Raw genomic sequence first — 18,643 nt, 5'->3', positions numbered from 1 at the left:
GCCAAGCTGTGAATCTAGGCTGGCTGCTGCTAGTGCTGTGCCTGGGGCCACTTAGCAAGAGGTACAGGCATTGGGGGCTTGCTGAGGTGGGCTGTTGCTTTTTGAGAGGATTCAGGAGGTTGTGAAGCATGAGCCAAGACCAGCCTTTTATATGGAAAAGTCACTGTTAACAGCTTGGTGGGCCCATGAGTTGGATGGATGGAGCCTCAGGGATCTTCAGTGTAGGATGAACGGTGTTAGCCATATGATGGAGTCTGAGACATGGCACCCGCCTTCCAGCTCTGTAGTTCTGTGGGGTAAGGGTTCAGAAAAGGGACCATGGACTCTGCTTGCCTTTCTGTCTGAGAGAAAGCTGTCCCTCAGCTTTTGCCTTGATGCCAGAGACCTCAGTTCTTCCCTGTATGTCAAAGGTTGCCTGTTGCAAATATGCTTTTAAAAGAAAATGAAGAATGAACGTTCAAGTAGCTACTCCAGTGCTGGACTCAGAGGGAGTGAGTCTGAATAGGCCTGTGTGTGAGTTCTTTAATAGGAACAGCTTGGGACTCCAGAAATTTCTTCTACCAACTCAATTCCCACTGGTTTTTGTTTTTGTTTTTGTTTTTGTTTTTTTTTAAGCTAGCAATTTTGGGGACTTAATCGTCCTGGTGCTGGGACTTCTTGCTTCCAAGATATTTCTCCCACATTTTTATTCACCACACCTGGATGTGGGGTGAGCCTGTTCTGCATTTCTGTCTCCCCTAGCTGTCTGGATGGATGTGGTTTCTTTAATTCCATAGTTATCAGACTTCCATTCACCTCTATTTCTGACTGTTCTTAGTGATGGTTGTTCTATAGTTTTGTTGGAATTTTGATGTGGTTGTTACTAGGAGGCTAGCCGTGTTTACCTGTCACTCTACCTTGACCAAAACAAACATTATTAAACATTATTACTAGTAATATTTACGTAGCCCTTTTTCTCCTTCTCCTCCTTTTTCTTCCTGTTCTACATAGCACTTCTAAATGCTACAACATGTTAACTTAGTGGTTCTCAAGTGTAGATGTGCATCTACACTTGATTCTGGGCCCTGTGCTGAGTATTTCTGATTCAGTAGATTGGTGTTGGGAACTGATTATTTATATTTCTAACAAGTTCTTAGGCTGCTGGTTCACAGATCTTGCTTAAGAATCACTGAATTAACTCATTCACTCCTCACTTTAACCTGATGAATTACTATCCACGTGTACATATGGGAAAACTGAGGCACAGAGCAGTCTAATAAGTTTCCCAGGGTGGCACAGCTAGTAAATGGCGGAGCCAGGACTCAACCTTAGACATGCTGGATCCTCAGTTCATGCTTAGACCCATGCCGCTGGACATACAAGGCATTGACAGCACAGAGCTGCTTCAGAGACCAGAAAGGTTTCACAGTAGAGGTACCTGAGAAGCAAGTCTTAAAGGAAGTGAGGGGAGTCTGTGAAGGAAGGCTGTGGTGGGGCGTTCAGGGGGTGAGGACAGCATGTGCAACAGCCTGGAGGAAGGAACGCATGGCTGGTATTGGAAACTGCGCGGTTTGGTCGTGCCCAGGTATTTCTCATTTCCCTGGTTGTCCCTTGAGGGCAAAGGTCATTGTTTTGAAATTCTACACCAAGTATCAGGCTCAGGCTAACACTCAGTAAATGCTTGCCACTTTGACTTTCTCTTGATAAGGTAAATGAACACAACTTCATAATGAGGAACTAAAATGTCAACACTTTCTTGGTTAACCATGATAAAAAATAAATTAGGCCATAAACTTTGTGAAAGTTTGGGCTGCTTTAATTTCATTATGGGGTGTGTTAAGTAATAAAAAGACTTTATTTTCCTTCTTTGGAAGATTAGACTATTTAGCTTAATGAAGCTCTTTTGTTTGATTTAATTGCTTTTGAAAATTATGTCTACAGGTTTTCAGGTGAAAGAAATAAAGGCTGTGGAATAGTAATTGTAATCCCCTGCTTTTTGGGGTTCTGGTGATGGAATCATTGACTATTTATTCTGGATTTTCTCTCTTCATTTAATCCTGTATCTAGTTTTAAATGAATTTATTCTGCCTTAGAATAATAGAACAATGTGAAAAATAGATGAAAATAGATGAAAATAGATGTTTTAGATGAAAATAGGTTAGCTTATAGGGAGATGACTTTTAAAATTATGATTGCTGTGGGGAGAAAATATGTGGAAAAGTTTTAAAATTAGCAATGAGCCCTAGACCATTGATCACACACTCATAATATTGTTTACCTATAATTTTCTTATCTTTTTATATTCACAGGCCAGCTACAAATGCATGCATATTGTGAAAACCCAGATATAGTGCTCTGTGGAAATAAGAGCGATCTGGAAGACCAGAGAGCAGTGAAAGAGGAGGAAGCCATAGGACTTGCAGAGAAATATGGGTGAGTGTTTGGTGGAGAAATCGAAAGAAAACATTTCCAATGTAAACACATGAGTACATGAATAGATAATACAAAATATAAAAGCAAAAAATAAAACCAAAGCACCCAGATATAGGTCTTGGGAGGTGTAAAATATCTACTTTGTATATTAATATTATATAATAGTGGGACCCATAGAAAACACATTGGGGGTGGGCCCTCGTTCTGTGCTTCAGTCCCACTTTCTCAGCCTCTTGGTGTTTGAAGACAGACAGCTTTATGTCCTAGTTTTGTAAGGCCTCCTTTGTAAGATGCAAGTGGGAGACCCCTGAGATAGGAAATCCTCTGGGGTCAGCAAAGAAACTTCAAAGCCAGTGGACACGCTGCTGTGGAGAGCTCCAGCACACGAGCAGGCCTTGTTGGCTTAGAAATTTCTGTGCTGGGAGGGGAGTGTGAAGATCCCCTTTGGTTTAGACTGTGTTTTTGTGGTGGATCACAAAATCAGCTGAGTACTGTCTATGTTTTTGAACTCTGGGAAGAGGATCATAGTAGCAGCAGCATTAATTGGACATGGAAGGAGGGGTCAGCCACTTTTCTCTCTACAAAGGGCACCTCTACTAAGGAATTTAGGAATTTGTACTTTACTTTCTTTCTACCTTTGCTACAATGAGAGCTCAAATGTGTATGTATTAATTGCCCTTAATATAAGTTGGAGGCAGCAAGTGGGGTTGAGGAGTGGTATGGAATATAGGGGCCGTTACTTGGCTAGTGGCCCTGGTTGTTAGATGGAATCCAAGGAGGCCAGTGGAGGCCCTTGCTCTGTTCATTGTAAGACCTCTGCTCTGCTCTTTCTTGGGCTGATGAAGGTTCAGCAAGCAGGGAGTTGCTGAAAGCCTTTGGACACAGAGGGATGTTATGAGTACTTTGTTCAGATCAGTCCGGGGGTTGTGGTTGGAATGAAATGGAAGGAGGAAAGACGGGAACAGAGATCGTAGTGATCTGTGAAGTGGGCAGGGGCTAAATTTGTGGAAAAGGAAAAGGACTCAATCAGAGAAAATACATAGGGTGAAGCAGAACAGGATTTTAAATCTTTCTCAAGTCTAGCTCATGGAGCAAAAGGGTCACTCCCATCAATGATGCTGGCTTACTCTGGTAGGGATTTGCAGTAAGATATGGAAGTTTTCCCTCAAGGGTAGGTGGTGTTGAACCATGTTAGAAGCACCTGGGGAGCTTTTAACGAATACTCATGTTCGGGCCTCACCTCTGGGCTTCTGACATAATTGGTCTGGTGTGGTTTTTTATCAGGCACAGTTCAGTTGAATATATACTTGCGTATGAAGGGATTTGATGTCATGCAGTTGTGGGAGCTGTGTAGGCAGTCTCTGTAAGGTGCTGAGTCTGATGCTGAAATTTGAAGTCCACAAGATAGGTAGTTAGGAAGGGAAGACAGATTTAAAGAGGGAGAGAGCAAGAAGCAGCCGGGACTTGTGCTGACAGACCAAGCCCTGTGTCAGTCATTGCTACCTCTGACCTAGACAGCGTGGGTGTCCTGCAGCAGCCAGGACACTTCTTACAGAGCTAAACAAAGACACTTGGCCCAGGAGTTGGAGCAGCTAAAGGAGGACCTAGAGAAGGTGGAGCAGGTGCAGGTGTGGCTGCTGGCTTATGCCAACAAGGTAAACCAGCAGATAAATGACAGTGTATGAGAGCCACAGAATGGCTTCTGCTTCATTTCCATCCCCCAGATCTCTGTGGTTCACCCTAACTGGAAGGGAATTCTGGGAAATGTCGTTCAACCTAGCCAAGTTGACATATTTCAAAGGCACAGTAGATGGGGGCCTGGGCACTGGTGTCTCTTAAAGCCCTTCATATGATTTTCTGGCACAGTGGTTGAGAACCTCTGTCTGAGGTGACAAAGCCCCACAGGCGACTCAGGTAGGCTCCCGCCCCAGCCCTGGTTGAGAGGCACTCCTGCAATGGAGTGGCGGTGATCAAATACCACAGAGGATAGCGAAGTGCTGAAGCTGGGAACTGTGTCGCAAGGGGGTAAGGAGGAAGTGAGTGGTGAAGCAATGGAAACCACGAACCTGGACCATGCTTTTGAGAAGTTAGTAAAGGTCAAAAAGCAGAAAATAGGGCAGCCAGCAGAGTTAGCTAGATCAAACAAGTATATTCTCAAGTCCAGGGGCACAGTCAGGGTTGACTTATTCCTCCTCTGGGCTTCTTCAGCCCTTTGCTTGTTGCCGTGGTCCTCAGATTTCCACTTTCCGTCTAGGAAGAGCCCGCATTTGTCTTCAGACTCCGTGGGGCATCTGTGGATACTGGATTGTTTCTCCTGTGCTCAGATCATAGGCCTGGGGAATATTTTAGAGAGAGGCTCAAACTGAAGTTTCTGGATTGAATTAAAATGAGGAGAGATAGGATCAGCAGATGAGGTCATTGAAACTATTGGAGAAGAATGGAAAGGGATGGAAACAGAATTCTCTTAAGAATAAGGAAGTACAAAGTATAGTTCCATAGGCTGTTTGGAAGTCTCAGAGGAAAATATGATGGAGCAATTTGGTTTGTTGCTTATAACAAATCTGACACGGAAATTTAATGATTATTTTTACAGAAATCTTTTTTATTCTTAATGATAATATTTTCATTGGTTGCACATGCACTAAAGGGCTGCATTGGTGACTTGATTTATGTGTTGTCTGAAAACATGGTTTATGGCATATCTTCATATCATTGCTGTGTTGTCTGATAAATTTGCACTTTTGTTATTATTTTGTTATTATTTTGCACTTTTGTTATTACTTTGTTATTATTATTACCTTCTATCCTCAATTCAGAAAAATGGATTATTGGTTCACAAGCGATTTTCTGAAATACACATACGTTCAGAAAATGGCAGGCTATGTCTCAGAAACACTTTGCAAAGCTAATAAAGAACATGCTCCAGTGCAGACGTGGAACAGAAATCCGCCCGTGCTGGGACAAGCACATCAGTGAGTGAGCACTTCATCCAGCAGCTCGGGATGGAAAGGGCACATTGGATGCACGATGATGCATAACAGAAAATTTATTTCTAGTAGACTAAGAACCCATTTACCTCTCATTCCCTGTAAAATCTTTTTTGCTGTAAGACTTGGTTAAGTGGTAACATGATGTTCTTATATCACTTCCTAACACAACAAAAGTGATTTATTAGTAAAACAGTCACATTTTTCTAGAATACATACAAAATAATATTTTCCAGTGTTTTATATTGAATAATATGTCAGTGAAGTCAGAGAAGAGAACAAAACAGGTTTGTTCAAATCTGTAGTCCTGCCAGTCAAAAAACTATTACAATTCACATTGTTGCTGAAACACTTGTGAGAAAAGCTACAAAGTCAGTGACAAATGTGTTTGAAGAGAGCAGAACACAGTGTTGCCGACAGTCCTTTCCTAGGTGGTGCTGCTAGATCTCAGGCTTTAGTGTGCTTCAGAATACCTGACCACTGGGCCCCACAGTTTCTGATTTAGTAGGTCTGTGTCGGAGTCCCCAGATTTACATTTCTAGTTGATTTCCAGATGTTGCTGCTGGTGGTTGAGGACAGCACTTTGAGACCCATCGGTGTTGGTGCCAAGTACTGTCACGTGTGCATGCTGGCAGATAGTTTCCTTGACAGACTAGCTGGACAGAATCACACAGAACATGAAGCTGTTGTTTACTTGTGCCATGTGTGGGTGAGGGTAACATGTTCAATTATTTCTCATTGGAAAATCCATGCTAAAGAGAAAAAGGATTGTTTTCCCCTTACACAGTTAATTGTATCAGCTGTGATATAGACTCAGAAGGGACGCTGGGATTGGTACTGAAGGAGCACCAGCCACCGTGGGAAGGCAAGGACTTTGTGAATAAAAATGGTTGTACCTATCCTTGGCTGGTGTAGCTCAGTGAACTGAGCACTGGCCTGCAAACTAAAGAGTCAGCAGTTTGGTTCCCAGTCAGGGCACATGCCTGGGTTGTGGGCCAAGCCCTCAGTAGGGGGCGTGCAAGAGGCAACCACACACTGATGTTTTTCTCCCTCTCTTTCTCCTTCCCATTCCCTCTGTCTAAAAATAAATTAAAAAAAATTTTTTTTTAAATGGTTGCACTTAAATTCCCTCCCATGCTCTGCTTTACTTAGCAGAGATAGCTGGTGGTCATGATAAGCCTTTTGTTTTTGGTTCAGAGTTGCAGAAAAGAGAGAAAATTGTGAATGGGATGAAAGCATGATGATTGAATGTACACCTTTCGTGTGCTGGGCAAAGAAATTAGCAACAAATTTTTTAAAAATTGAGATGTAATTGACATATAATATTGAGTTATTTTCAGGTGTACAATATAATAATTTAGTATGTGTATATACTACAAAATGGCTACCAAAATAAGTTTAGTTAACATCCATTGACACATATAGACACAATTTTTTTCCTCGTGATAAGACCTTTTAGGGTTTACTCTTTAAGGGGCAGCACATTTAAAACAACTTGTTTTCCCACGGAAGGCTGTTGGCTATTGATGAAGAAGGTGCTCAAGAGTTTCTGAAATGAAGGATGAGTTTAAAAGCATTTGCTTACAGCATTCATAGTATGAGTGCAGTCCATTTCTGGAATTTCAAGTGGCTTAGTTCAGCAGAATGCTCAGTGTTCATCTAGTTTGAGCTAGATGAAATGAGGTATGAATGGCTTGAGCTCTAGTAGTTTGCTTTGCAAACTGGATGATATCAGAGCCCCACACAAGTCAGTATAGGATCTAGGTTTCATTTGGCACAATCTCCCAGGTTGAAACCATCCATACACTAGCCCTTTACTGCAGCAGTTTTCAATCAGTGCACCTTGTACACTGGTGTGCCACGAGACTGTTTGGTCAGGGGCACTGACCTCTTTTCCCTTAGATTGTCAAGTTAACAAAATGACCACAGCCAACACAATAGTAGCCTTCTGGTGTGAATGCCCTGTCTTGAACCATAATATATAGGTTATATAATAGAGTTACATCTTATTGGTCATGTTGCATGATAAAGTTGCATTTGATTGGCTAATTCTTGGTACCAGAAATCCTTATGTACAAGTGTGGGCATGTGATTTTTTAAAAGGTTACTTTGAAATCACATTTCTATTACTATTACTGTTTACTATTAGTAATTAATATTACTATTAGTAAAAGGGTAGGTAGTTCTATTATTATTTTTTGTGAATAAATCAAAATTATACCCTTTTTTGTCAGATCAGCAAAAAATATATTTTCTGTGTGTCACAGAATTTTAGTAATTAGTTTATGTGCACCATAAGATGAGAAAGGTTGAAAACTGTATTTTTTTTTTACTGTAATATCGTGTTTATTAAGCATCCACCAGGCTCTGAAAGGTAGTGAGGCTCAGTTCCTACTTTAGTGAAAAATTTCTCCATAATTTCTGGTCCACATGAGCCAAATATCTAGAACCACTTGGGAGAATTCTTAAATACAATTGATTTTATTCCTAACAAATCCTAAGTGGGACCTTGGATCTTCTAGTTTTTTAGAAATAAATAACAGAGAAGCAACAAGCTGCATGTGAATCCTGGTCTATGGCATGAGCTGGTTATTTATAGTTATCTTAGTGAAAAACTGCAAATGATGATGGCCCTTCATCAATTTGAAGCTGTTTGTCATTTTCTTCATTTTATTTTATTTTTAAATTTGTGATTAATCTATTTTTAAAAGCACACTAGATTGGTGTTCTGCAACTGTTCCCAATGGCCATTTCGTGGTCGCTTACAGATCGATGGCACCATTGGTGGCACAGGAATTTTTTCAAAGGTTTGCAGATATGCTCCCTGGTAATGCTGCTTTAGCGCCACCATGTGGAGAGAAAGAACAATACCACTCTTTCTGTGGTTAAAAAATTACAATTGATCCTCTTGAATTTAAACTAAGATTACTAAACTTTTGCCTAGTATATTTTAGGAAAAGCAGAATATTATTTTTAGAGAAAACCTCATTAGTTAAACTTTTATTGAACGCTTGCTGGATGCTAGGCTTGTGCTAAGCTCTTTACCTGTATTATCTCATTTCCTCTTTAACACAACCCTGTGAACCACGGTTACCCCTCATTACACAGGTACAGAGAAGTGTTCAGATGAAGTTCCCCAAATGCCTTCTAAAAGTAAACACCCAGAAGATGTGAACGTGAAAGTATTACTAACTCCATCCACTAGACTTTCTATGGCCCTAAGACAAGCTGAACAGTCTAATTTTCAAATGTGAATAGAAGGCACATTTCTGTCTCTGGAGCATCATTTTATTATGGAAGGAAAGTCTTACTCCAGGGTCTGCTCTGTGATCATACCTAGTTTGCTTTTTGTCTGGCAGAGCAAAGAGCTGAGAGTGGAGAGGAGTGAGTGTAGTATTTTGTCCCTGTAGAAACAAACCCGCATGGCCCTAATCGCTCAGGAGACTCTGAATGATCAGTGTAAAGATTTTAAGGTTGTTAACCTGACTCCTGGTCTCGTGATCTGGAGGTTCACAAATGGCAGGAAAATACACTTTTAATTGAAGGATATAAGTTTGTTACCTGAATTTGGAATTATAAATGTAAACTACATCTTGTTAATACTCTACATCTTTTAATGTGAGAGACTTAAAATATACATCTAATTCATACTTCCTGAAAAATCACCAATTAAATATTTGCTTAAGTCAACAGAGACAATAGCTCACAGAGCTCTTGATCTAGCATCACAGAGCTATGATGCTAGAGGCATCAGTCATTTATGCTTAAGTCATTTATACATTCGTTGGTAAAGTAAGATCCATTTTCTGCCAGCATTTGGTGATGATCACTTGGGGGAATGAGGGGCTCAATGAGGAGTGAAGAGAGGCAAGTGCTTTGGAGCGTGAAGCACTCTGGCTGGGGTAGGTAGATCTGTGTGAGCCGTCCCTGACACATGGAATCGTGTCCCAGGTATCAAACTTTAGGGCAGTACTGTAGGTCAGCCACACTGTGGACTAAATCAACACTAGTGGGCTAGTCTGGGAACTTAATGTTTTATAAAGTTGCCAAGGTCTCTTGGAACTATGACTTTCCATGACTCAGCGACACTGCTTCTATGCGTTCTGAGTTTTAAACAACAAAATCACAAGCAAACTTTTGTACCTAACCCATTTCTGTGTTGGAAGTAAGAAATACTTATCAATGACACATTTGTCAAAAAATGACACATTTCCTACATGTCAGATTTCAATCTAAGTGCTTTAAATGTCAGCTCACTTAATCCTTATAAGAAGATCCTGCTATTACCTCTTTTCCAGATGAAGCAGCTGAGGCCCAGAGATTAATAGCTCGCCAGTGCTCCCCCCTGGGTAACAAGCGCTAGGTTTGCATCCAGGAAGCCTGGCTCTGGAGGTTATGGCTCTTGACCGTTGTCCAAATTGTCTGTGATTCCCACACACAGGTTTCAGTCTTTAATTTTTTAAAATATATTTTATTGATTATGCTATTACAGTTGTCCCATTTCCCCCTTCACTCCCCTCCACCTTGTATACATCCTCTCCTACCCACTTCCCCCCCCTTTAGTTCATGTCCATGTGTCATACTTATAAGTTCTTTAGCTTCTACATTTCTCATACTATTCTTACCCTCCCCCTGTCTATTTTCTACCTACAATCTATGCTACTTACTCTCTGTACCTTTTCCCCCTCTCTCCTCCTCCCACTCCCTGTTGCTAACCCTCCATGTGATCTCCATGTCTGTGGTTCTGTTCCTATTCTAGGTGTTTGCTTAGTTTCTTTTGGTTTTTCTTTAGGTGTGGTTGTTAATAATTGTGAGTTTGTTGTCATTTTACTGTTCATATTTTTTATCTTTTTTCTTTGATAAATCCCTTTAACATTTCATAAAATAAGGGCTTGGTGATGATGAACTCCTTTAACTTGACCTTATCTGAGAAGCACTTTATCTGCTCTTCCATGCTAAATGAAAGCTTTGCTGGATAGAGCAATCTGGGCTGTAGGTCCTTGCCTTTCATGACTTGGAATACTTCTTTCCAGCCCCTTCTTGCCTGTAAGGTCTCTTTTGAGAAATCAGCTGACAGTCTGATGGGATCTCCTTTGTAGGTGACTGTCCCCTTATCTCCTGCTGCTTCTAGGATTCTCTCCTTCCTTTTTACCTTGGCTAATGTAATTATGATGTGCCTTGGTGTGTTTCCTCTTGGGTCCAACTTCTTTAGGACTCTCTGAGCTTCCTGGACTTCCTGGAAGTCTATTTCCTTTGCCAGAATGGGGAAGTTCTCCTTTATTATTTGTTCAAATACGTTTTCAATCTGTTGCTCTACCTCTTCCCCTTCTGGTACCCCTATAATTCGGATGTTGGAACGTTTAAAGATGTCCTGGAGGTTCCTAAGCTTCTCCTCATTTTTTTTGAATTCTTATTTCTTCATTCTTTCCTGTTTGGTTGTTTCTTTCTTCCTTCTGGTCCACTCTATTGTTTTGAGTTCCAGTTTCCTTCCTATCACTATTAGTTCCCTATGCATTTTCCTTCATTTCTTTTATGGTAACCTGCATTTTTTCATCTAATTTGTGACCACAATCAACCAATTCTGTGAGCTTCCTGATCACCAGTGTTTTGAACTGTGCATCTGATAGGTTAGCTATTTCTTGGTCACTCAAAAGGATGAGTTCTGGGGCACCGATTTGTTCTTCTGTTTGAGCCATCTCTCTCTTTCTCTCTCTCTCTTTTTTTTGGGGGGGGTCTGGTCGCTCCTGTTATGGTGAGGGGTGGAGCCTTAGGTGTTCACCAGGGCTGGGCACCCCAGTTGCTAGATTGTGATGTTGTATGTGGGGGCAGGGGCAGGAGGGAACAATGGCAGTAGCTCCATTTTCCTGGGACCTCAGTCCCTTCTCTGGAATCCTGGGTTGCACGCTCTGACCTGATCCACAATTGCTGCCTCACTGGGTCTGCCAGCTGCCACTTGTATACTCAGGGTCCACCTGCTGCGATCTTGCGTGCCTCAGATGCCTTATGTGCTCTCAGTTGCCTTCTGCGCCCAATTCTCCCTGTTCTCCGTGCTGCGACCCGAGCTCAAGCCCGGCTGCTCGTCTCTGCCCCTCCTACCTGTCTGGATGAACGGGTCTATTTCAAATTCTTGGCTGTCCGACTTCCATTCAGATAAATTTTCTGTCAGCTCTGGGTGTTATTCTGCCTCTAAATTGTTGTTGTTCTGATCTTGGTTGTGGGTGGAGGTACGGTGTGTCCATCTATGCCTCCATCTTGGCCAGAAGTGGGGTTTCATAATCTTTAAAAGTACTTTCAACTGTGTTTCCTCATTTATGTCATTAAAACTGACTTTGGGGTAATTTTCAGGAGACAAAAGGGAAGAAACTATGGAAAGTAGAAAGAGCTTAATGGCGATTCAGTTGAGGCATTCAGTAAGTTTGAGGACTCTAGAGTTGGAAAGATATTTATAACTGAATTTGTGGAAACTTTAAAAATTAGATGCATATTATTATGATTAGTATTTATAAGGAAGTTTACTATTAACTACTTTTACTTTGTATTTTCAATTTTAGCCCATTGTTCTTTGAGGGGAGGGATTCATTTTCTAGTTGCCATCCCTTGAAACAGCTAATTTCTAAATGGCGATGGAGTGATCAAGCCTTCCCCTTAAGTCTAAGAAATGTTCTGTAGAGATTAAATGATTCTTTGTGGGTATCGCTGAGGAAGAGCATAATGAAGAAAATGCAAGTATGTGAGCCTTCAGAATTCTCTATCCAAAATTAAATTTCTGTAACAATGGCAATATCACAAACTCTCCCTGAGACTTAGCTCAATAACATCATAGGCAGTTGATAAATAATTATTTACTGAGTCCCCACAAAGGATGTCCTCTAAACATTTGCTAATCAAATATTGCATGAGACCAGGAAGGGCGGGTAGAAAAGATACATTATCTTCATTTTGTGGATAAGGCAACTGATAATGAGGGAGGAAAATATATTGACAGTAACCAAAGTGGTAACAGGCAGGAGGTTGCAAAACCACGAAGACCATGTAGTTTGCCTGGCAGAGACCCATCTCTGATTAAGATATTTTGGAGTCAGCATATGGAGGGCTGTCAATACAGACATGGTAGAATCATTGGAGCAACCCTCTCTTGCAAAACAGATGTGTAGATAAATGCTGAAATGAAGTGAGTTCCTCACTTCATTTTTAGAAGTTTTTAGAAGTTGTACTAAAGCAGGGGAGAAGTGCAGAAGTCAAGTTGCCAGTCCTGTAGGAAGTGTGCAGATAAGACAGCGGGCGTCTTGAGGAGTCGCAATGGAGAAATAGCCTTCTATCCATGCACATGCACACCCTCACCTGCTTCTTAGTGATGTAAGAAGCAGAACAGCCCTGAAAACATCTGTTAAAGCACAAAGATGGTTTTAAAAATCTGTAAGGTTTCTCCCATGTGGAAGCTGCTGCTGCCAGGAAATAATACAAGAGTAACTGAAATTGTAATTTGAGTCATTGATGCAGTGTTTACATGCTGGACAACACAGGAAAACAAAGACATTCTTTAGGAAAAGTAATAATGGGGGATTTTTAAATCCTTATAAATGTAAGAAGTACTTTACTGAATTCAATTGCAGGACTCCTTGAAGTGTTAAAAAAATTCTTTTGGAGTTTTTACATCTGAGAGCATTTTGGCCAGATTCCTTAAGTGGTAGAAATGAAATCAAGAGTTTGAGGAAATACAATTTTATTACCATGTTCATGATTTTATTAAAAAAAGGTGGAAGAATCTGGCAGTTGATTAATCCTGTTGAAAAGACTAATTCAATGCATTAATTAATCCTGTTGTAAAAACTAGTTCAAATGTATAAAGCATGGCCACCATGAGATTATGTGAAAAGCAGCCTTATAATTTTGAAATAAAGCCTTGTGAGTTACTTAAAAAATTGCACACATACCACAGGTCTTTGGATAATAAAACAAACATACTTAAGAACTCTGGGAAGCAGAATTCAGAATGTCTTCCAGTGGATGGTCGGGGAATACCACCTGGAGGTGACAAGCAGCAAAGCGTTTGGCAGACACAGCCAGTGACCTCAGATTTCTCTCTGATGTCAGCATTTTTAGTTTTTAATTTCCCCATGTGCAGTAAGTAAAAGAGATTGACCTGCTTCGGACAGGACATATGACACATCTCCATACGATGTATGTAAGTTTGGACGCTGTCGAGCCTGTGGCTGACGCTCCAAAGTCGGTCACGCTGGAATCCAACAGCTGTGGATTCCACGACTAGCTCTGTTCCTTTCTAGGAACAGAAACTATGACATTGGAAGAGTTACTCCATCTTGTTGGTCCACAGTTTAATTATCTGCATAATGGGAATAAAAACTTTCAGAAATTTTACACCTCTATTAGGAATGCAGTATCAATGATCTTATTGTCTTTTTTATTTTTTTAATGTAATGTGCACTAGTAACGTGCTTTTGTTGCCTTGTATGTTTGTATTTGTACTCTATTTTTTAAGCAGAATTATCCAGGGCAAAGCTCACTGTTCTTTCCTTCTACAAGTCATTATATATGAGTTGTCTCTGTCTTCCAGAATCCCCTACTTTGAAACTAGCGCTGCCACTGGGACAAACATAAGCCAAGCAATCGAGACGCTCCTGGACCTGATAATGAAGCGCATGGAGCGGTGCGTGGACAAGTCCTGGATCCCGGAAGGAGTGGTGCGGTCTAACGGCCACGCCTCTATGGAGCAGCTAAGCGAAGGAAAGCAGAAGGGGGGGTGTGGCTGTTGAGGAGTCAAGTGAGCTACACAGTGATTGAAGTGGCCGGTGCCTGTAATTTTCTCTCTGGGCGGTCCACCGCCCAGAAAGAGATGAATGGGCATTGTATACAAGCTCCTTCTCACCATTCCAATTAGACCAATCAATAAAGCATCCAGTTTTAAAATCAGTTTGCTGCAGCTTTGTAAATATTTCTTGAAGATTCAGCCTGAGAGTTAGGAGAAATATTGCACATAGCCAAAAAAGTGCCTTATAAATCTTTAGCCTGTGGCAGTAGATCAGTCAGGGATTGAGGATTTTGTAGCCACTGCGGAGTGTGTTTATTGTGAAGGGTGACGGAAGTTATTGTCACCTGCCTTAACATGAATCAGCCCGGTGTCTCACATTCAAGGTCTGAGATGCAATTATAAGACTACCAGTCTTTAATCCAAATTAAATTATCTTACTTGTAGTGTAAGTAACCTTGAAAATGCCATCTAAACTGCTTGAATATTAAACAAAAATATACACAAACATCAGTTCACTATCCTCAAATATTAATTTATGTAAGCATTCTCTTTAAAATGAGCACTGCACAAATTATGGCCACATCTATAGACCTCAGACAAACTGGACTGACCAATTGTGTACTCACTGTGGTTCCTGTCGGTGGGAAAGGGATTGGGGGTGAGGGCAGGGGTGGCTTAATGTAACATGAGCAACAGAAAGGTGGGGCCTCCAGCTCCCTGCTGTGTTCCTGTTGCTCTGACAGTTTGATTGAAGGGTCAGGGGACTCGATTTTCATGGCTTTAGTTCACTGTGATCTGTGCATTTACACTTGACCTACATGCTGGCCACATCTGAACACAGCTGGTGCTCATGCTGAAGCTACTTGTAGTAAGTGAATATACCGCTTCTTTTTCTTTACATTTACGACGTTGGCCTACCATCCTCAAACTGTGCCTTCGATTAGCATGTGAACTACTGATCTTCTGTACTCATCGTCGAGTTCTGTGTTGTTGACATTTGCAACTTGTTTTATTTTTACATTGGTGGAACTGAAGGAATTAGTTTTTAATTATGTAAATGTTTGTTTGCCATTTAGTGGAAGATAGATGTTTATATTTAAGCAATTACATTTGTACTCTAGCTCCAAATAAGACAAACTAAATGTTCTATGGGCTGTATTTTTGATGGAGATCATGGGCACCTGTACTTGCTGGGTCTCGCCAAGGTCATGCATTCTCCTACATTGCCAACATGTCATCATACCAAATTAAAGGTGGTTTTAAACTGTGCTTCATGGCAGTTTATAAAGATCGAAGGGGAAATTCTTATTTATTAAAGTTGTTTAAATAGATTAAAATATCCAAGATACTTAATAGCTATTTAGAAAGAAATACATTATCATATAAATAAAGAATAAAAGTAAGTGTATTTCATGGAGGCAAATGTTTGGCAGAAGTCTAGTCAGAAAAACACAACTATTATGGAACGCAATTGCTCTTACATGAATATTTTCAAACACATTTTTACTGAGTATCTGTCCAGTTTGCTGCCACTGCCCTCCCACAGTTCCCTTAAAAAAACTTAGCTGTGGTTGCTAAGATGTTTTGTATTTCTGTCTGTAAAATGAGACCTTCTTTTAAATCCTAAAGAAGTCGTCGTGTCCTCTGTGTTTGAATTGTGTGTTCTAGTGAGGAAGGATTCAGACACGTCAGGGTCAGAGTCATGATCACAAGCAGTGCCTTCCAAAGTTGCCATAAATGTCAGTGGAGTAAGTCATGTTTTTATATCTACATATCAGGGGACATTAACTGTGCTCTATTTGTGTAGTTAAGAAGAAATCAATTTTCTGTGTTTCTGTTTTTCAACAACCAAAGGAGCAGCTCGCTACAAATTCCATTCGCCTTAAATATAATGTGCAGTTATATGTGTATACATGACACAGTGCACACACACAAACCATCTTTGTTATTGAAATAACTAACCTTTATTCTCTTTGGAAAACCTTTGTTTAAATTTGTTACTGAAGTGCCATATTTTTGTGAGTCAATGTATTTTTCTATTTATAAGCCTGTGTAACAGTGAAGCGTATCTTCTGTGAACAGTGTGCCAACTGAGCTTATAATAAAATAGTGCTCTAGTCTCTCAAGTTTGTATGTGAACATAACTTCTTTTTCCATCACACTGTTTCAAACCAGAGGTCATAATGCTGAAGGAAACCAAATTCAGGGACACAAATCCATTTGGTCCTTGATGAGGGGCTGACCAAGACAACACATTCTGGAAATGCAATCCGAATATGTTATTATCAAATGTTTGTGGAGCGCCTGTGTCCCCCTCACTCACTCACTCCCCTGCGTGTGCACTGGCTTTGGAGCAGTGAAGTGTGCTGCTGCCTCAGGAATATTCGCTGCGCTCTCTGTCTGGAAAGCCAGCCTCCCAGCCATCTGCATGGCTCTCTCCCCCATCTTTTAAAGCTATTCGGATGTCACCTTGCCCAAAAGGACTTTACTTCCCAGTTTACATATAATACTAATTGCTCCCCTTTGTGGCCCCAACCAGATTGTTACTTCCTGACCTGTTGTCCACCTTTGCTTTTGTACAGGTCACTCATAGCCACGTGATACATTTATATGTTTGTCTCCACCTACTAAGATTTAAGCTCCAAAATTGTTTTGTGCTACCCAGAAATATGCCTGGTAAACATTACTCACATGGTTATTGGTTGATTTAATATAGTACATAAGAGGCAGCAAGGTCAATTAAAATAGTTTTCAAAATAGGGGTCCCTATTAATGTTCAAAGACAGAGGGGTAGAATTTGAAAATTAACAGCTTCAAAATGGCTCACATATTATAAATCCATATTAGCTTATTATGAGACATTAGGAAATCTGAGAAGTACATTCTGATCTTTTGAAGTTGATGTTAAGATAATTAAGATAATTAAAATTTATTTAAGAAATATTCCATAAGGAATGTTTTGTTTGGCATTGATTGTATAAATGGAAAATCTCCATTTTGGGCAATATGACTATATGATAGTGACTATGTAACTGAAAAATTCTCCCACTATAAAACACTTAGGTAATGTTGGATAAAATATAATGAACGTATATTTAAATGTGCTGTTGACTGCTCAAGAACATAAAGGAAATACCCTAAGACTGCCCTTCCCCCCATGACTCAGATGGCAACCACAACGGCAGTGACAGGGAGTGGGGGGGAACTTACAACCAGCTGACACTGAGTGTGGTTTGGTTCTGACAGTATTAGTATCCAGGGTGCTTTGTGTTAGTGGCTACATGCCATGAGGAGAGAAAGCCTCGGATCTGTTAGAAGTAGTGTGCTGGAATGGAGAGCCCCTTGCCCACAAACATGCAGAGTTTGGGTCCAGTATGCCTTAGTCTCCCCTGAGAATTTATAACCCTGAGTCTGTTTTTACACAGGTTTGAGGTTTGAGTTGACACTACTTTTTTTTTCTTCCTGGAAATGTCTAAGCTAAGAAATTGATTAAAGGCTTAACAACAAAATGATTTGTGGTTGATGATACATCTGGATTATTTGCCAGAGGCAAAGCAAAATCTTTTCAGAGTGAACATCTCCACCCAGACTTTATAGGATTCTTATAGAAAACGCCTTACTAAGTATGGACTCAAGATTTAAAATGACAACCCATTCCTTCCTCAACCATGAGTAAAGGCCAGTAAACCCAAAACAGCAGTACTTAGTCATGAAGAACTTCAAGTAATATACTTACCAAGTGGATACCATAAAATAAAAATGTTGAAAATAATTATGAACATAAAAGGAACTGAGACATCTGGAAAAAGAAGAAGACATTATTAAAGATACAAGACTGGTTTGAATTAAAGCAAATTATCTCACCTATGAAAAACACAGCCATTGATATTGAAAACTAAATGGTCAGAAGTTAAATGACAAGTTTGACAGGGCTGAAGAGAGAGCTGGTGAAGCAGAAGCTAGGTCAGAGGAAATAATGCAGAATTAGCAGAGAGAGAGGAAGAGTTAGTATGAGAGACTAAGAGATCTAGGGGAAAGATAAAAGCTCCAACTTATGTCTAATGGGCATTCTAGGGGGAGAAATTAAAGAAAATAAAGGAAGAGGCAATATTTGAAAAGGAAATAGCTGAGAATTTTTCAGTAATAAGAGTCATATGCCTTCAGTTTTAGGAATCATAATTCTCATGCAGGATACATAAAAAGTATTTCCAAGATTTTGATTCAATTTATTGGATGTGAAACATGGTTTTCTCCCTGTTCTCTTATATTCTATTATGATTAAAAGGAAAAAAAATGCTAAGACTGGCTACTCACGTATGCAACCTAACGTGAAGCACTGAGTATGCTCATATGCTGAAGGGAACAGAGTTTCAGATGAAGCCTTGAGGTAGGGGATTAAAAACGTGGCTAAGGGATGTGTGCTCTGACATTGAAGGTCAGAGGGTAAAGTTGGGTGACCACGTAGGTGAGAAGG

The 18,643-nt window shown here is 40.4% G+C and overlaps 1 protein-coding gene across 4 annotated transcripts in view; it reads left to right on the top strand.

Annotated features, from left to right (window-relative positions):
• The window catches only part of RAB27A (RAB27A, member RAS oncogene family), a 64,414-nt gene extending 48,119 nt beyond the window's left edge, over positions 1–16,295 (top strand). For all 4 annotated transcript variants that reach the window (XM_036033833.1, XM_036033821.1, XM_028508189.2 and 1 more), the window contains 2 exons: positions 2,289–2,412; positions 13,975–16,295. In XM_036033833.1, coding sequence (XP_035889726.1) covers positions 2,289–2,412; positions 13,975–14,173 — 323 coding nt within the window. In that variant the 3' untranslated portion in view covers positions 14,174–16,295. The remainder of the gene's footprint in view (positions 1–2,288; positions 2,413–13,974) is intronic.
• Positions 16,296–18,643: the final 2,348 nt, after the last annotated feature.

Source organism: Phyllostomus discolor, chromosome 1, assembly GCF_004126475.2.
Source record: "Phyllostomus discolor isolate MPI-MPIP mPhyDis1 chromosome 1, mPhyDis1.pri.v3, whole genome shotgun sequence".
In the NCBI taxonomy this organism is placed as follows: Eukaryota; Metazoa; Chordata; class Mammalia; order Chiroptera; family Phyllostomidae; genus Phyllostomus; species Phyllostomus discolor.
Note: the sequence above shows the minus strand (reverse complement) of the source record. Positions and strands in the feature narration are given on the sequence as shown.